The sequence below is a fragment of the Littorina saxatilis genome, linkage group LG7 (assembly GCF_037325665.1).
Source record: "Littorina saxatilis isolate snail1 linkage group LG7, US_GU_Lsax_2.0, whole genome shotgun sequence".
Taxonomy (NCBI): domain Eukaryota; kingdom Metazoa; phylum Mollusca; class Gastropoda; order Littorinimorpha; family Littorinidae; genus Littorina; species Littorina saxatilis.
In genome coordinates this window covers 30,114,940-30,129,901 of record NC_090251.1, presented here as the reverse complement: position 1 = coordinate 30,129,901, position 14,962 = coordinate 30,114,940, and the positions used below count along the sequence as shown (strand labels likewise).

General features: G+C 44.3%; 1 protein-coding gene across 3 annotated transcripts in view; it reads right to left on the bottom strand.

Moving 5' to 3' along the window:
* The window catches only part of LOC138971135 (myotubularin-related protein 13-like), an 86,012-nt gene that overhangs the window by 59,133 nt on the left and 11,917 nt on the right, over positions 1–14,962 (bottom strand). For all 3 annotated transcript variants that reach the window (XR_011457175.1, XM_070343765.1, XM_070343766.1), the window contains exons 2-6: positions 5,105–5,190; positions 2,388–2,645; positions 1,497–1,599; positions 943–1,059; positions 23–155 (exon numbers count right to left, since the gene is read on the bottom strand). Coding sequence is in view for 2 of the 3 variants with exons in the window: in XM_070343765.1 (XP_070199866.1) it covers positions 23–155; positions 943–1,059; positions 1,497–1,599; positions 2,388–2,645; positions 5,105–5,190 (697 nt within the window). In the remaining variant the exon portion in view is untranslated. The remainder of the gene's footprint in view (positions 1–22; positions 156–942; positions 1,060–1,496; positions 1,600–2,387; positions 2,646–5,104; positions 5,191–14,962) is intronic.

Sequence of the window (14,962 nt, the reverse complement as noted above, 5' to 3'; positions counted from 1 at the left end):
GACAAGTACACCATCCTGTTACCTGTATTTGAGAGGGTAATGAAGAGCGATGATGGCTCTGGAGGCGGCTGTCAGGCGAGAGTAGCTGTTAGAGAAGAAGAGTATCTTGTGGTCTGTCAGCGCCGCAAAGAAGACCCTGATGGCGTTGTTGATCCCTGAGCAAAGAAGAAACATCACTGAACAGCTTGAACTGATTCATGACCAACATACACACATTCAAATCTCTAACCATTCATAGTGAATACACGCAGACCAGTAACAACTATCCAATCAAATCTATAGTCATTATTATATTTAATTCATTCAGCTCAGGACAACCTATTCGTGGTCTCTCCTCCCCCTACCCTCAAACACAGACACATGCAGGCATACACCTGTGCATGTATGCCCACACACACACACACACACACACACACACACACACACTGGAACACACACACACACTGGCACACACACCCACCCCACACACACCCACACAGGTGGACTAAGAACTACCCCGTGACAGTGCTGTTCTGTGTCATGATTTGCATCTCTTCCACACAACCAAGACATTCTCTCACTACTATCACTATTCTTTCTTTCACAAACATGACTGAAAACTGACATCATATCGAACAACATGGCCACCATCGATAAAGCAACACCAATATTATTTTCATTTACATTTTCATCACTGGAACTGCACTCAACTTCACTAACTGCAACGGCATTTTTAATTAAATCAGCTAAATCAACTTGGCATTATGTGGATTGAAACTTTGTAAAGTATAGAAGTATATTTTGATGTGTATTATTATTTGATTTGGAATTGTGTAAAACATAATTTATTGATGCGTGTATGTTTTGCTGAGGCGCTTAGAACTTTTAGGATTTGTGCGATATAAATAGCCTCATTATTATAATTGAAATCAGAAAAACTGAAAAGCATAAAGAAGTCCTCACCCATCTGATCAAAGAAGAGGGCCACCGAGTCATTGCTGACGGGCAGTGTGGAGCTGAGCGGCGGCTGCAGGGCCTGGCGGTCCCCTGCTCCTATAGAGAACCGAACCTGCGGCCCACCTGAAACAGGTCACCAAAACAACATCAAGAGAGGATAATATGCACTCCCTGTCTTCCCAGTGCACACACAGACACAGGCGCACACATACATAGACAGAAATACACACACACATTTGCACACATAGAATTGTGCTGTTTTTGCTCTACTCTTCAAGTTTACACATACAACATCTTTCTCTCTCTCTCTCTCTCTCTCTCTCTCATGCAGGCACCCACCCCGTCACCTCCCCCCCGCAGTGGTTTCTGCCAGTGTTTATCATGAGACAACAACATAGATGCACACTGTAACTGGCTTTTCTATACTTTTCAAGTTAAAAAAAAATCCCAAACAGACCCCACATAATCACAGACAGACGTGCCTTAACCGTCTATCAACATGCAACACAAGAATGAAGTAACACACATAGACTGCCCAAGATTTGACATCAACTGCTTACCGGGAGGGGGGACTTGAACACAGCCCAAAATGTTTCCCACCAGTGTCTCAATCTGAACTTGCAAGTTCTCCATGTGCACTGTGTAGATCACTCCCAGGCAGTTCTGAAACAACAAAGATTCAGGATAATTGAACACAGAAATTATGATTATAACGATGATGATAATAATGTTGATGATGTTCCAAAACTCGAACAGTGAAGTGATCTTCTTCTTCTTCTGCGTTCGTGGGCTGAAACTCCCATGTACACTCGTGTTTTTACACGAGTGGAATTTTACGTGTATGACCGTTTTTACCCCGCCATTTAGGCAGCCACACGCCGCTTTCGGAGGAAGCATGCTGGGTATTTTCGTGTTTCCATAACCCACCGAACTCTGACATGGATTACAGGATCTTTTCCGTGCGCACTTGGTCTTGTGGTTGCGTGTACACACGAAGGGGGATAAGTCACTAGCAGGTCTGCACACAAGTTGACCTGGGAGATCGGAAAAATCTCCACTCTTAACCCACCAGGCGGCCGCGGCCGGGATTCGAACCCTCGACCTTCCGATTACGAGGCCGACGTCTTACCACCCCGCCACAGCGCCCGTCAGTGAAGTGATCAATAACAAACACAAATCTTACAACAAATATTCAATATTTGTCCTATTTTCACAGTAAAATTACAGTGTGTGCGCGTTCTCACACACACACACACACACACACACACACACACACACACACACACACACACACACACACACACACACACACACACACACACACACACACACAAACATACCAAAACAACAACTACAGTAACCCCTGCTTTAACATTTATCTGCAAGCACAGAGATTTTACTAGCAAGGGAGCTAACTATGTAGCAGCTTATCCCAAACAAGAGTTACTTACCCTGAATGCCTCAAAGTAGTCCAGGCGGGAGACCAGCACAAGACTTTTGGGGGCGTACATCAGGGAATGGTGGATGAGAGTCGCGTCATGGTCATCGGCGTCCACGTCGTCGGGCTTGGAGGGCGTCATGGCAACAGTCTCGTAGAAGGTGAAGGTCGCGCAGTAGTGTCGATCTGCGTCGATGTCTGTGAGAACAGCCACGTAGAACGTGGGCTGCTGTTGCTGGGTGGACAGGGCATGCCCTGTTGGCTGGCAGAACTGCAAAACAGAAAGAGAGATTATTATAAAACTATTAAACTTCAGTGCTGGGAATTTGTCCATTTTTTGTGTGTGCAACATGGCAGGCAGATAGTGGGAAAAACTATTTCAGCGGATTCTGCAACATCACTTTGAGCATAAAATCACTTCATTTGAGCATAACTTCACCATTTTATGACAATGATGCTTATTTATTCCACGATAAAGAATTGTTTTCTATTTTGTATTTCTAGCATTTCTTTCATGTGATCTAAAGGCACAGTCCTTCCCGTGAAAATAATTTGGCTGTGACAGTGACACCATTTGTATTTCAAATCCGGCCAGGTTTTTTTTACAAGGAATAATAACACCCCTCAGTTATGCCCAAAGGAGGGCAATATTTGACAGTAAGACAATCCACATGTAGATCCCTAAAAAGAAAGCAGGCTGGACCAGAAAATGAAACACTGTCCCTTAAAAATATTGGGGTGTGCACGTTAAAGATCCCACGATTGACAAAAGGGTCTTTCTTGGCAAAATTGTATAGGCATAGATAAAAATGTCCACCAAAATACCCGTGTGACTTGGAATAATAGGCTGTGAAAAAGTAGGATATGCGCCGAAATGGCTGCGATCTGCTGGCCGATGTGAATGCGTGATGTATTGTGTAAAAAAAATTCCATCTCACACGGCATAAATAAATCCCTGCGCCTTGAATATGTGCGCGATATAAATTGCATAAAAAAAAATAAAAAATAAAAAATCCCTGCGCTTAGAACTGTACCCACGGAATACGCGCGATATATAGCCTCATATTGATTGATTGATTGATTAAAAATACAGCACTGCCAGCAATGAAAAGACACCCTTGGGAAAAGCCAAAAGTGTCCAACCATTGCAGGTGACCTTTCATGATAGGTATATTTTAGTCAGGTTTATAGGCAAAAGGACATCCGATGTCCTTTATTGGAGAGGGCCTCATATGGCAGGGACCACTGTATTGTTAAGGGTTTTCCCACTACTGTTCCAGACAAAGCAGTAACTGACAACAATAAAACTGGCTCATGGAAACAATGTTTTCCCTAGCCTGATGTAAAGAAAAAACTGCATGTACTAAAGGACAATAGTTGCGCCTTATAGTCCCAAAAGGACCGTACCTTGCCTGCCAAGCAAAAATCTACATAAGGGCAATTTGGGAAAGATAATGTTATGATACAATACAGTTGTTATTATACAAACAGCACATAGATTGGTGGATGTCTAAACTTCACAGAGAGGAAAGCCTTGCTTCAATCTTTTGTGTTGTGAGTCATTTGAGCTGTCTTGTTTTTCCTCCCAAGTGCATGAGATATCCAGATAACAGGGGGTAATATATTTATGTATTTAGTCTTCTCCACCAGACAGCTATACCCTCTACCTGCTTTAGAAGAAAACAAGACAGGAAGGATGACTGATTGGGCCTTACCTCTGATCAACCATATCAAGTGTCGTCTGGGTCAGTCAGTGTGTAATCTCTTTTCCTTTTCTCTCTCTCTCTCTCTCTCTCTCTCTCTCTCTCTCTCTCTCTCTCTCTCTCTCTCTCTCTCACACACACACACACACACACACACACACACACACACACACACACACACACACACTCTCTCTCTCTCACATACATGCACACACTCTCTCCTTTTGTGTCTCACTCCCCACCCCCCATCTCTCTGTGTGTACACTGTTTACATCCCAGAGAACAGAATACATGTCAGAATGTACAAGGGAATCGTACATAATCAGTGAGGTATGCAAAAGTGTTACTTAAAGTGTGACTGTGAGATTTCAGAGCTCAGCTTGCCAGTCTGCGCTCAGCTGTTTCAGTCAGGGAGATCATCTGGTTCACCAGTGCCTACACAAGACCAACCAGCCGAAAGTCAGCCCCTTTGTGAAGTGTACACAACTTTATTTGTCTGGGTGTGACAATCAGTGAATCACACTGACAGTGATTTTGTGCAGGTCCATGATTGTGCTGTGTCTGGCAGAAAGAACAGTGTAGTGTGTCTGTCAGTGTGTAAAAGAGAACATCCCAACAGTGAAGTGAATAAAAATTGCTAAAAACTCAGGACTTGAAAGTTCATTGCGATATGGAGGTTTGGGGCGAGGGAAACAATTTCGAAATCACCAGACGTTTTACATTATGTACAGATTATTACACAACATGGTATTTTCCGCGTCACAGTGCTAAGAATAAGAGAGACTGGGACTGGGAGTGTTGTTGTACAGGTGAGTATACATGTCACGTGCCACTTGGTGCAGAGAAAGTGACTCCGTTATCCAAAAGAGAAGGTTTTATATGTGTACAACGGTATTCAATCATCCTGCAAAAATAGGCAGCCATACTCTGTCTTCGGAGGAAGACTGGGAGGGATGTTGCAGGTGTGCATGTACACTGTGTCTGTCAGTCTGACCAGTGTGTTTGTAAGTGTGTACGCCAGACTTACCAGCTCGAGACCGATGGTAAAGGGGGAGTCATCCCAGTCCTTCTCGGGGAAGCGCTGAAGGACTTTCCCACTGCCGGTGCCACTCCCTGCAACACACAATAAACAAGAGAAGTTTTAGTCATGAAATGTTTGGTGTTTCACTTGCAATTGTGTAGTGAAATGCATCCTAAAATCAAAATAAAGTTCAATACAAGTCTTGAAACGATACCAGATATGTATCATTTACAGGGACTGACACTGACAGGAATTGGGCAGCAAATATATGATCCACGAGGAGATAGGCGAATAAAGAAATAACATTTAAAAACAAAATACAACAGGCTTTACAACAAGTTTAGATTTACATAGGTACGTTACTAATTAGATCCATACTCAACTTCATAAAAGAAAAATGCGTGGACAGGCACTCATTCTTTCTGTCTCTCTTTCTCTCCACCTCCCCCTCCCCCCCCTCCCTCTCTGTCTCTGTCTCTCCAACACACCTTCACACATCCCTATCACATACAGTTTCACCAGCACTCATTTGTCTACATGTTTATGGAAGCAGTTTCAAACCTCCCCGGTCTTTCTTTATTTGGTGTTTAGCGTCGTTTTCAACCACGAAGGTTATATCGCGACGGGGAAAGGGGGGCGATGGGATAGAGCCACTTGTCCATTGTTTCTTGTTCACAAAAGCACTAATCAAAAATTTGCTCCAGGGGCTTGCAACGTAGTACAATATATTACCTTACTGGGAGAATGCAAGTTTCCAGTACAAAGGACTTAACATTTCTTACATACTGTTTGACTAAAATCTTTACAAAAATTGACTATATTCTATACAAGAAACACTTAACAAGGGTAAAAGGAGAAACAGAATCCGTTAGTCGCCTCTTACGACATGCTGGGGAGCATCGGGTTAATTCTTCCCCCTAACCCGCGGGGGAGGTACCCCCGGTCTCTTTTAGTCACTTGTGAACAACTCCACAAAACAAACCCATACAATGATGCATGTCAAAAAGTAGCAATCAAAAAAGTAAAAGTAAGGGCAGTGTTTATGACAGAAAATCCAAAGCTGCATTCACTCTGGAATAATTGCCACCAAGCCCCTCATTCTAGCCATTTCAAGACCGTTTTAGGGTCACTCAACATAAACCACAGGACCATAGAATGTCTGCGATTATAAATAAACCAGCCAGGAATGTACCTCACAGGGAAGATGTACACACGATAGTAAACAGAACCTATCAGACTTAGAGAGCATGCTCACCACCCCCCCCCCCCCCCCTTCCAGCACCGCCCCCCCTCCTCCTCCAACAGAACCGATCAGACCTAGACAGCATGACTTGCGCATTGGAATTCTTCCTCTCTGCAGTTAATCGGTAGTAGAATCTCCCTCACCCGCATTCTCTTCACAATTCTTCAACCTTCGCCGGTTTGAATGACTTTCAGCCTGCTCTTTCCATAGGATGTAATGGCCAAACCACAGGCCTTTAAACCCTAATCGCACTTTACTTGGGGAACCAAACTTCACTTGAACCACAATTCCATCCGGATCATGCATCTTCTCCAGTCCCTCCAACTCAACGATCCCGGGACCACCCCCACCCCCCCCCCCCCCCCCTCATCAAAACCAGCCCCTATCAAAACCAATGAGCCGCAACCAAACACAGTCCGTCCTGCACAAGGCCGCGATCTCCTTATTTCAAAGTTAAACAAATCAATTAGGCTCTCCCTATGTGGAACCTCCTTCCCTCCCCCCTCTCTTTCTTTGAAGAGATAAACAAATCTACAAGTAGTACTTAACATAAACACAGCCCCCCACCCTCCCACAAGGCTGAACAGATCTAATACAAATACTTATATAAACAGACCCTCCCCCTTTCTCCCCAGTAAAGGTGGTACAAATCTACAAGTAGTACTTAACATAAACACAGCCCCCCCCCCCCCCCCCACAAGGCTGAACAGATCTAATATAAACAGCCCCTCCCCCTTTCTCCCCAGTAAAGGTGGTACAAATCTACTATACATACAGCCCTTCTCCCACCCTCTCTCATCCACCCCTGACCCCACCCTCCCCCAGCCGCCTCTGTCCCCAGAGTCTGGAACCGTTAAAATCAGTCACAGCCACGCCAGCCATGCCAAGAATGCCAGGTGGCAGACCGCTGGCAGGAAGGAACCTGGTCATCTCCAGGGCGTTCATCCCCTAATTCCACTAAATGAGCCAGCCATCGGCAGGTGCGCTTGCCTCCCTTACTTCACCGTTACCTCCCTTTCCACTCTGTTAGTTAGCTCCCTCTTCCCGCCGGCGTCCCTGCTTGTCGTCTGCTGCATCTGACCAAACAACAACAAGCGAGAAAAACAACGGCGTGTCCGCTTGCCCCGCCGTTTAGTTCTCTCGCCGCTAAAGTGGATGATGAGGTGCGAATGGGAAAAGGTCAGCCCAGGCCAGCGACTGAGAGGTCTGCGATTTACGAACATCGCTACGCCTGGAAATTTGATGCTACGGCTCTGGGCGCTATGGCTTGTTTATTAGACCCTCACATTCTCGACATGGTTGAGAGGCTGGATTTCGGAAGCATTTTTTTGTTCTTTCTTTTTCATACGGTTTGACTAGGTGAACTACGAAAACAAGATGACCTAAAAGGGACTGCGTTTATGCGCAAGCTCGAATTCTTGTCAGGGAAGGTATCGGTTGGGGGTACATTAAAATGGGACGATCGCTTTCATCATCACAAGGTCACCGGGTTTTCCGCATGCAAAGCAATAATTGGAAGTTATGTACAACACGCCAATTAAATGTATATATTTCAGCACGAAATATTTCCTTGAAGTTTGCTATACTAACAAGGGTAACCATTTCTTGAACTTTGGCCTCGTCAACACTGCGGCCAAGTCCATTATCAAAGATCATCAAATATGAAGATACAAACCAACCAGTAATAAATCGAGTCATGCAGCTGTACTCGGGGGGGAAAGGATACATACACACAGACTCACATGCGTTATGGCCAACTACTCGAAAGTGCAGCGGTGCGCTATGCTGTACCGTGCAGCAAAAAGGTGACGTAACCAAATTGCCGCAACGACACCAACCCCGCATGTCAAGCTCTGCTTGTCGGGGGTCATACAAGTTTCACGCGACACACACGAGACAAGCGTGACCTTTTGTTCCTGGGAGCTAACACCGTGAATCCGCCACCATCACAAAACGATTCCAGTTGTGATCCTGCCAGTGGCAGCGTGACACCTCCATCTGATCCCCTTAATGGGACTAAAGCTACGGCGACATTGCTTTAGTGCTACATAACCCGATGGCTGTTACATCTGGTGACATTATTTGCGAAAGGCTAATAAACCGTCAGTGTTATTTTAGTACGATAAAAGCCGAGAAATGTTACATCTGATGACATTTGTGAATGTTAATATTCCTTGCATGTTGTTGTCTCTGGTGACTTTAGTCTGGAGTAATGACATTCGATAGCTTGTTTGTGGTTACCTAAGACTTACGCCGTAAGTTAAGGTACACTGACCTAGAGCGAGTTATTTGCGAGGACTGTCCTCTAATTCTGCAGTCGTTACAGTCGTGATACTGATACCGCTATGACATTCAGGAGAAAAAACCAGTGTCTCAGTACCGCTATGACATTCAGGGGAAAAAAAACCAGTGTCTCAGTTGGTGCCATTAAAGACACACTGTTTCAATCAAGCCATTTTACTTCCTATGCAACATAAATGCTGTTACCAAATGTCTTTTACTTTACTATCTGCAAACGATGACCTGTACGAAAATAATCTTGCATGCAGTAGCCTATACGTCACACCCCCCACCCCCTCCCCTCGGTAACGGTTGATTATTATTGTTTATCGTCTCTTCAGTTGATATTGCTTTCGAGACCGATGTAAGTTTGTACTTTTTCTTCCCCTCTCGCCCCCCCCCCCCCCGGCCCCCCCCCCCCACACACACACATACACACCCCCGGTAACGGAGACCCTGTCGGAGACTCAACGAAGTAGAAAATAACAGTCTAAAGCCCGACAGATACAAATCTCAGTAGCGCATTCAGTCAGAAATCCAATGCCCCAGTTGTCAAGACGTGGACCGTGGCGATCAGTCATACAGCCAGCCAGGCAAATGGTCTGATGAGCGAGGCTGTATCGAGACTATCACCCGTCTTATCACCGGCCTTCACACGTCGGATGCAAGGATGGCCGCCTGTGCAGGATTCTCATCAATATTCCAAGAATATTTCGTCTGTTCAAAGCCACAACCATATATCTCTTAATTAACACCAGTCAGAGCTACAACCAAATATCGCGAAAAAGCCCACTTTCAGAAAAGCTCAATTGAAAAGTTTACACACTCGGGGTAAATCTGCTTTATTGTCAAATGAAACAATAAATTTTTACTACGACCTCAGACTAATGCCTTGACAATTGTTAATGCTGTTGGCATACAAACTGACCACAGTGGCAATTGCGCGAGCGGTAACACCAAGAAGAGTAAGGATGTTATAATTGCCAGAATATGGTCTTTGATGGTTGTATGCAGCGTTGTATCACTACGTCAATGTTTTGGAGTGCCTGCAGACGATGCAAGGGCGCGTGTCGAACTGACCACAACTAGTTCACCAGTAATAACTTTATTTTAATATGTATGTGATATCGAAAAGCAAGCATAACTCCCCCTCCCTCCTCACACAAACACTTAAACAGTGTCTTCCAGCCCCTATTATTTGTCCCGAATTTGTGTTCGACTTGAAAAGTATGCAAGCCCCCCCCCCCCCCCCCCCCCCCCCAAGGCCACCTACGAGTATCATTAATCAGGGATTGTGTCTGAGCATATGAAATATATTATATACTGTTTCCGAAATCGACCTGGTGCTCATCTCTCCTTCTGGTACTCTCATCAAGAGGCAGTCTTTAGTTGTTGTTGCTCTTGTTTTGTTATTGTTATTGACTTGTCTGTTTCAGGAATTATTCAAATGGTTTGGCTGGCTGCAGAATACCATGTAAGCAGAATTCTAACTAAAGGTCAACACTCAACCATTGCCCGTTTTATGTGCAAACCAGCGGTACTTTTTTTCTGCGCAGAGGTGAAAAGGCTAATGGAAAAGCCGCGCAAGAGAGAGCGGGAATGTTAACCCGTGATTTGTAAAAATGTAAAAATATTTTACAAATCACGTCGAACCTAAAACCGCGATTTGTAAAAATGTAAAAATGGAAAAATATCGCATTCCACAAAGTAATGCATGCCTTTTATTATTATTATTTTTCTTGTTTAGAGCCACTACGCTGAGTGGTGGGGGTGGTTTTAGTTCCACATCCCATTTTGGTGCAATCCCATTTTGCCGCCGTCCCATTTTTTGCCCCATCCCATTTTCGCGACATTTCACAAGCCAAACGTCATTTTACTAACATGTCATAACAATAGCGCGACATCCCATTTTGACACCATATCCCATTTGGCCGCCATGCCGTTTCACCGCATTCCATTTCGCCCCCATCCCATTGTCGCGACATTTCACAAGCCAAGCGTCATTTTACTACCGTGTCATAACAATTGCGCGACATCCCATTTTGACACCATCCCATTTGGCCGCCATCCCATTTTTGGCTCACGTAAGTGTAGCCTATGCGATCGTAACTTTGTCTGTCTGTGCGTGCGTGCGTATGTGCGTGCGTGCGTGCGTGTGTATGTCTGTGGTAGAAACTCTAACATTTGAAGACGTCACATTACATTGACGTCACATTATGACGTAAGAGGGTTAGACGTCACGCGAAGGAAGTACTGAAAGTCTCGGTCATTATTATTTTGAGCTGGCCGAGACTAGTTGGCAGTCGTGTCCCTGTAAGTAGGCTACATGCAGACAGACAGATCTAGATCTAGTGTCTCGCTTTCTTGCACAGTTTCACCTATGCTCTTTCTGTGTGTGTGTGTGTGTGTGTGTGTGTGTGTGTGTGTGTGTGTGTGTGTGTGTGTGTGTGTGTGTGTGTGTGTGTGTGTGTGTGACGGAGTGATTGAGTTTGTGTTACTGTTTGTCGATTTCTTACGTGAGCCTTGATGGCTTCGCCTCTTGTTTACATTTAGTCAAGTTTTGACTAAATGTTTTAACATAGAGGGGGAATCGAGACTAGGGTCGTGGTGTATATGTGTGTGTGTGTGTGTGTGTGTGTGTGTGTGTGTGTGTGTGTGTGTGTGTCTGTGTGTGTGTGTGTGTGTAGAGCGATTCAGACTAAACTACTGGGCCGATCTTTATGAAATTTGACATGAGAGTTTCTGGGTATGATATCCCCGGACGTTTTTTTCATTTTTTTCGATAAATACCTTTGATGACGTCATATCCGGCTTTTTGTAAAAGTTGAGGCGGCACTGTCACACCCTCATTTTTCAATTAAATTGATTGAAATTTTGGCAAAGCAATCTTCGACGAAGGCCGGGGTTTGGTATTGCATTTCAGCTTGGTGGCTTAAAAACTAATGAGTGAGTTTGGTCATAAAAAATCGGAAACTTGTAATTAAAATTATTTTTTTATTAAACGATCCAAAAACAATTTCATCTTATTCTTCGTCATTTTCTGATTCCAGAAACATATACATATGTTATATTTGGATTAAAAACAATCTCTGAAAATTAAAAATATAAAAATTATGATCAAAATTACATTTCCGAAATCGATTTAAAAACTATTTCATCTTATTTCTTGTCGGTTCCTGATTCCAAAAACATATATATATGATATGTTTGGATTAAAAACACGCTCAGAAAGTTAAAACGAAGAGAGGTACAGTAAAGCGTGCTATGAAGCACAGCGCAACCGCTGCCGCGCCAAACAGGCTCGTCACTTTCACTGCCTTTTGCACTAGCGGCGGACTACGTTCAGTTTCATTCTGTGAGTTCCACAGCTTGACTAAATGTAGTAATGTCGCCTTACGCGACTTGTTATTTATTCTTCTTGCCAAGCCTCACTATACTACTATACTGCGTTATTCAACTAGGAAGACATTCCGTTTTCGCCAAATCCCAATTTTGCCACAATCCAAAATGTCGCGAAATAGGGATGGCGGCGAAATGGTATGACGGCAAAACGGCATGGCGACAAAATGGAATGTGGCGCTAGTGGTATGACACGGTGGTAAAATGACACTTGGCCTGTGAAATGTCGCGAAAATGGGATGGGGGGAAAAATGGTATAACGGCGAAACGGGATTGCGCCAAAATGGGATGTGGAGCTAATGGTACATGACATGGTGGTAACATGACACTTGGCCTGTAAAATGTCGCGAAAATGGGATGGGGGCGAAATGGGCTAACGGCGAAACGGGATTGCGCCAAAATGGGATGTGGAGCTAATGGTACATGATATGGTGGTAAAATGACACTTGGCCTGAGAAATGTCGCCAAAATGGGATGGGGGCGAATTGGGATAACGGCGAAACGGGACTAATAGATCCCTTGCCTTTGGGGTAGTGCGACTCTGTCACTGCTAGCTTTCCACTGGGAGGAAGCGACCGGAATTTCCCAACGATGGGACATCCTAGTAATGAAAAAAAAAAAAAAATCTTAAAATTAACAGTCGCGCTACCCCAAAAGTCAAGGGATTTCGTTTTTGTCCCTTGACTTTGGAGATGACAAGAAAATATCGGGCGCAAAAACGTGATTTGTAACAATTTTTACATTTTTGCAAATCACGGGTTAACAGGGAATCCGGGAAGGGGGCAGATCAAGTCGGGAGGGGTGTCATGCACTCCGATTCCATTATCAGTGTCACCATAAAACACTCTCCTTCGGCTACAGGTCATGGTCAACTCACACCGAACAAAACACAACCAGCCGCTATTCACCCACTCAGGTTGAAAAGTTCACACCGTTTTTCTGAGTACACGTAGTGTTAGACACCACTGTCGATCTTCAACAACATTATAGGTGAATACTGGAATTACAGTTGCCAGGGCCCGTATGCATGAACTAGAAGTAAGAAACACTGGAAGTAGAGGCCTCTTTTCGAAGTGGGAACTCCCGAAGTCAACTTTCTAACACTGTTCACAATGCATGAACTGACTTGAACGCCAAAGTAGTGACAGCGAGAGTATTAAGGTCAAGGTCGGGGAAATTGGGGGAATGCCTACTAATACGCATGCGCACGTTTCTATCAACATGGCAGTCAACGAAAATGGCAAGGCACGTGTGCCGCTCAAAACGAAAGTAGACACGGAGGGGCGTTCTGCGCCTTTTTCAGATGGTGAAATTGCTGTACTCTTGACAGAAGTGTTTTACGAAAGAACGGTTATTCTGTCCAAATTTCAGAACAGTCTAACTGTTAAACATAAAGACGCTGTCTGGTCCAAAATTGCCAAAGAAGTGTCGGTCTCTCTCTCTCTCTCTCTCTCTCTCTCTCTCTCTCTCTCGCTCTCTCTCTCTCTTACAACACACGCACACACAGACAAACGTACACTCATGCATATACTGACACTATGACACAAGTGACACTGACGGCACACATAAACACACACACACACACCACACACACACACACACGCGCGCGCTCGCGCGCACACATATACACACACACACGCACCCATACACGCACGCACACAGTCACAAACAAATAACCACACACTCACTCTCTCTCACTTTCTCTCATTCTCTCTCAATCTACACTCATACACACACTGAAACTATGATGACACAAGTGACACGTCACACACACACACACACACACACACACACACACACACACACACACACACACACACACTCACCGTAGTGACACACATAATTATACACACGCGCGTACAGTTGAAAGTCAAGACATGATATGATTTTTTCAAAGCATAGGAAGGTTTCTTTTGCAAATGAATAAAATTAACACAGAGGCAAAACCCGGTTTTTGCAGCCGGAATGCAATTGCGGAGGCTTAAAAAGGAAAAGATTAATAAAAAAAATATATAGCTCCTGGCGGAACTTGAACCCGGAGCGAATGAACGAGAGTCCGGAACCGTTACCACTGCACTATGTTACTCGTGTAGAATAGAGGCATGATGAAAAAAGGCATTCTGAGTTATTCAGTCGTGCTGGTTTGAAAGCTCGCCACCTTCGCCGAATGACTCGAGCACGTTTTTTTCGGTCAGTAACTGATCGAACTGTCGCTTTTGAGTCACTCTGTTTTAAGCATTTCACCTAAATTAAACAAGAATGTCACAGTCCGTGTCTATGGTGCAAGGTAGGAGACCGTCTCATTGTAGCCAAGTTACGACAGTTGCTCGATTGACGCATTTCACGTCTTCGATATTGTGTCTGAGATCATTTCCCAATGAGCTGCCTTTAAAAACGGAATGTCCTGCAATTGTAGTATGCGCTGGAGGTTTCTTTTGGATGGGTAAGGACCCTTGAGATGCGATATCGTCGTATAATTATGTCAAGCGAGAGGCCCTTGACATTGGAAGTGGGAACTTCGAAAGCAAAGTTGCCAGCTACTCGGTATGCACGAGCTAAATTGAACGCCGAAGTAGTGGCTTCGAGAGTTCTGAGGTCAAGGTCGAGAAAATTGGGGGAATCCCAATTAGTGCGCATGCGTTTGTAAACGGTAGGCTTGGTGACCAGAAGAAACGAATCTCATCGCGAGTTCGTAAATGGGCAAACGTTGATCGCGCTGTAGCTTTTACTATAATTGTTGTTTTTAACTGGTTGAACGAAAGCTGTGATAATTGTCCTTAAATAGAATGACTGTCTATAATAATGATTTCGTTGACCAGAATGTTGGGGACAATAAAAAAAGGTTGTTTATGTGGTAGCGAAGTCGGTTAACTTAAAACTCTTTTTGTAGTGTTTTTTTAATGATTGTGTATCGGTAAAACTGTTGGACAAAAATAGTTGGT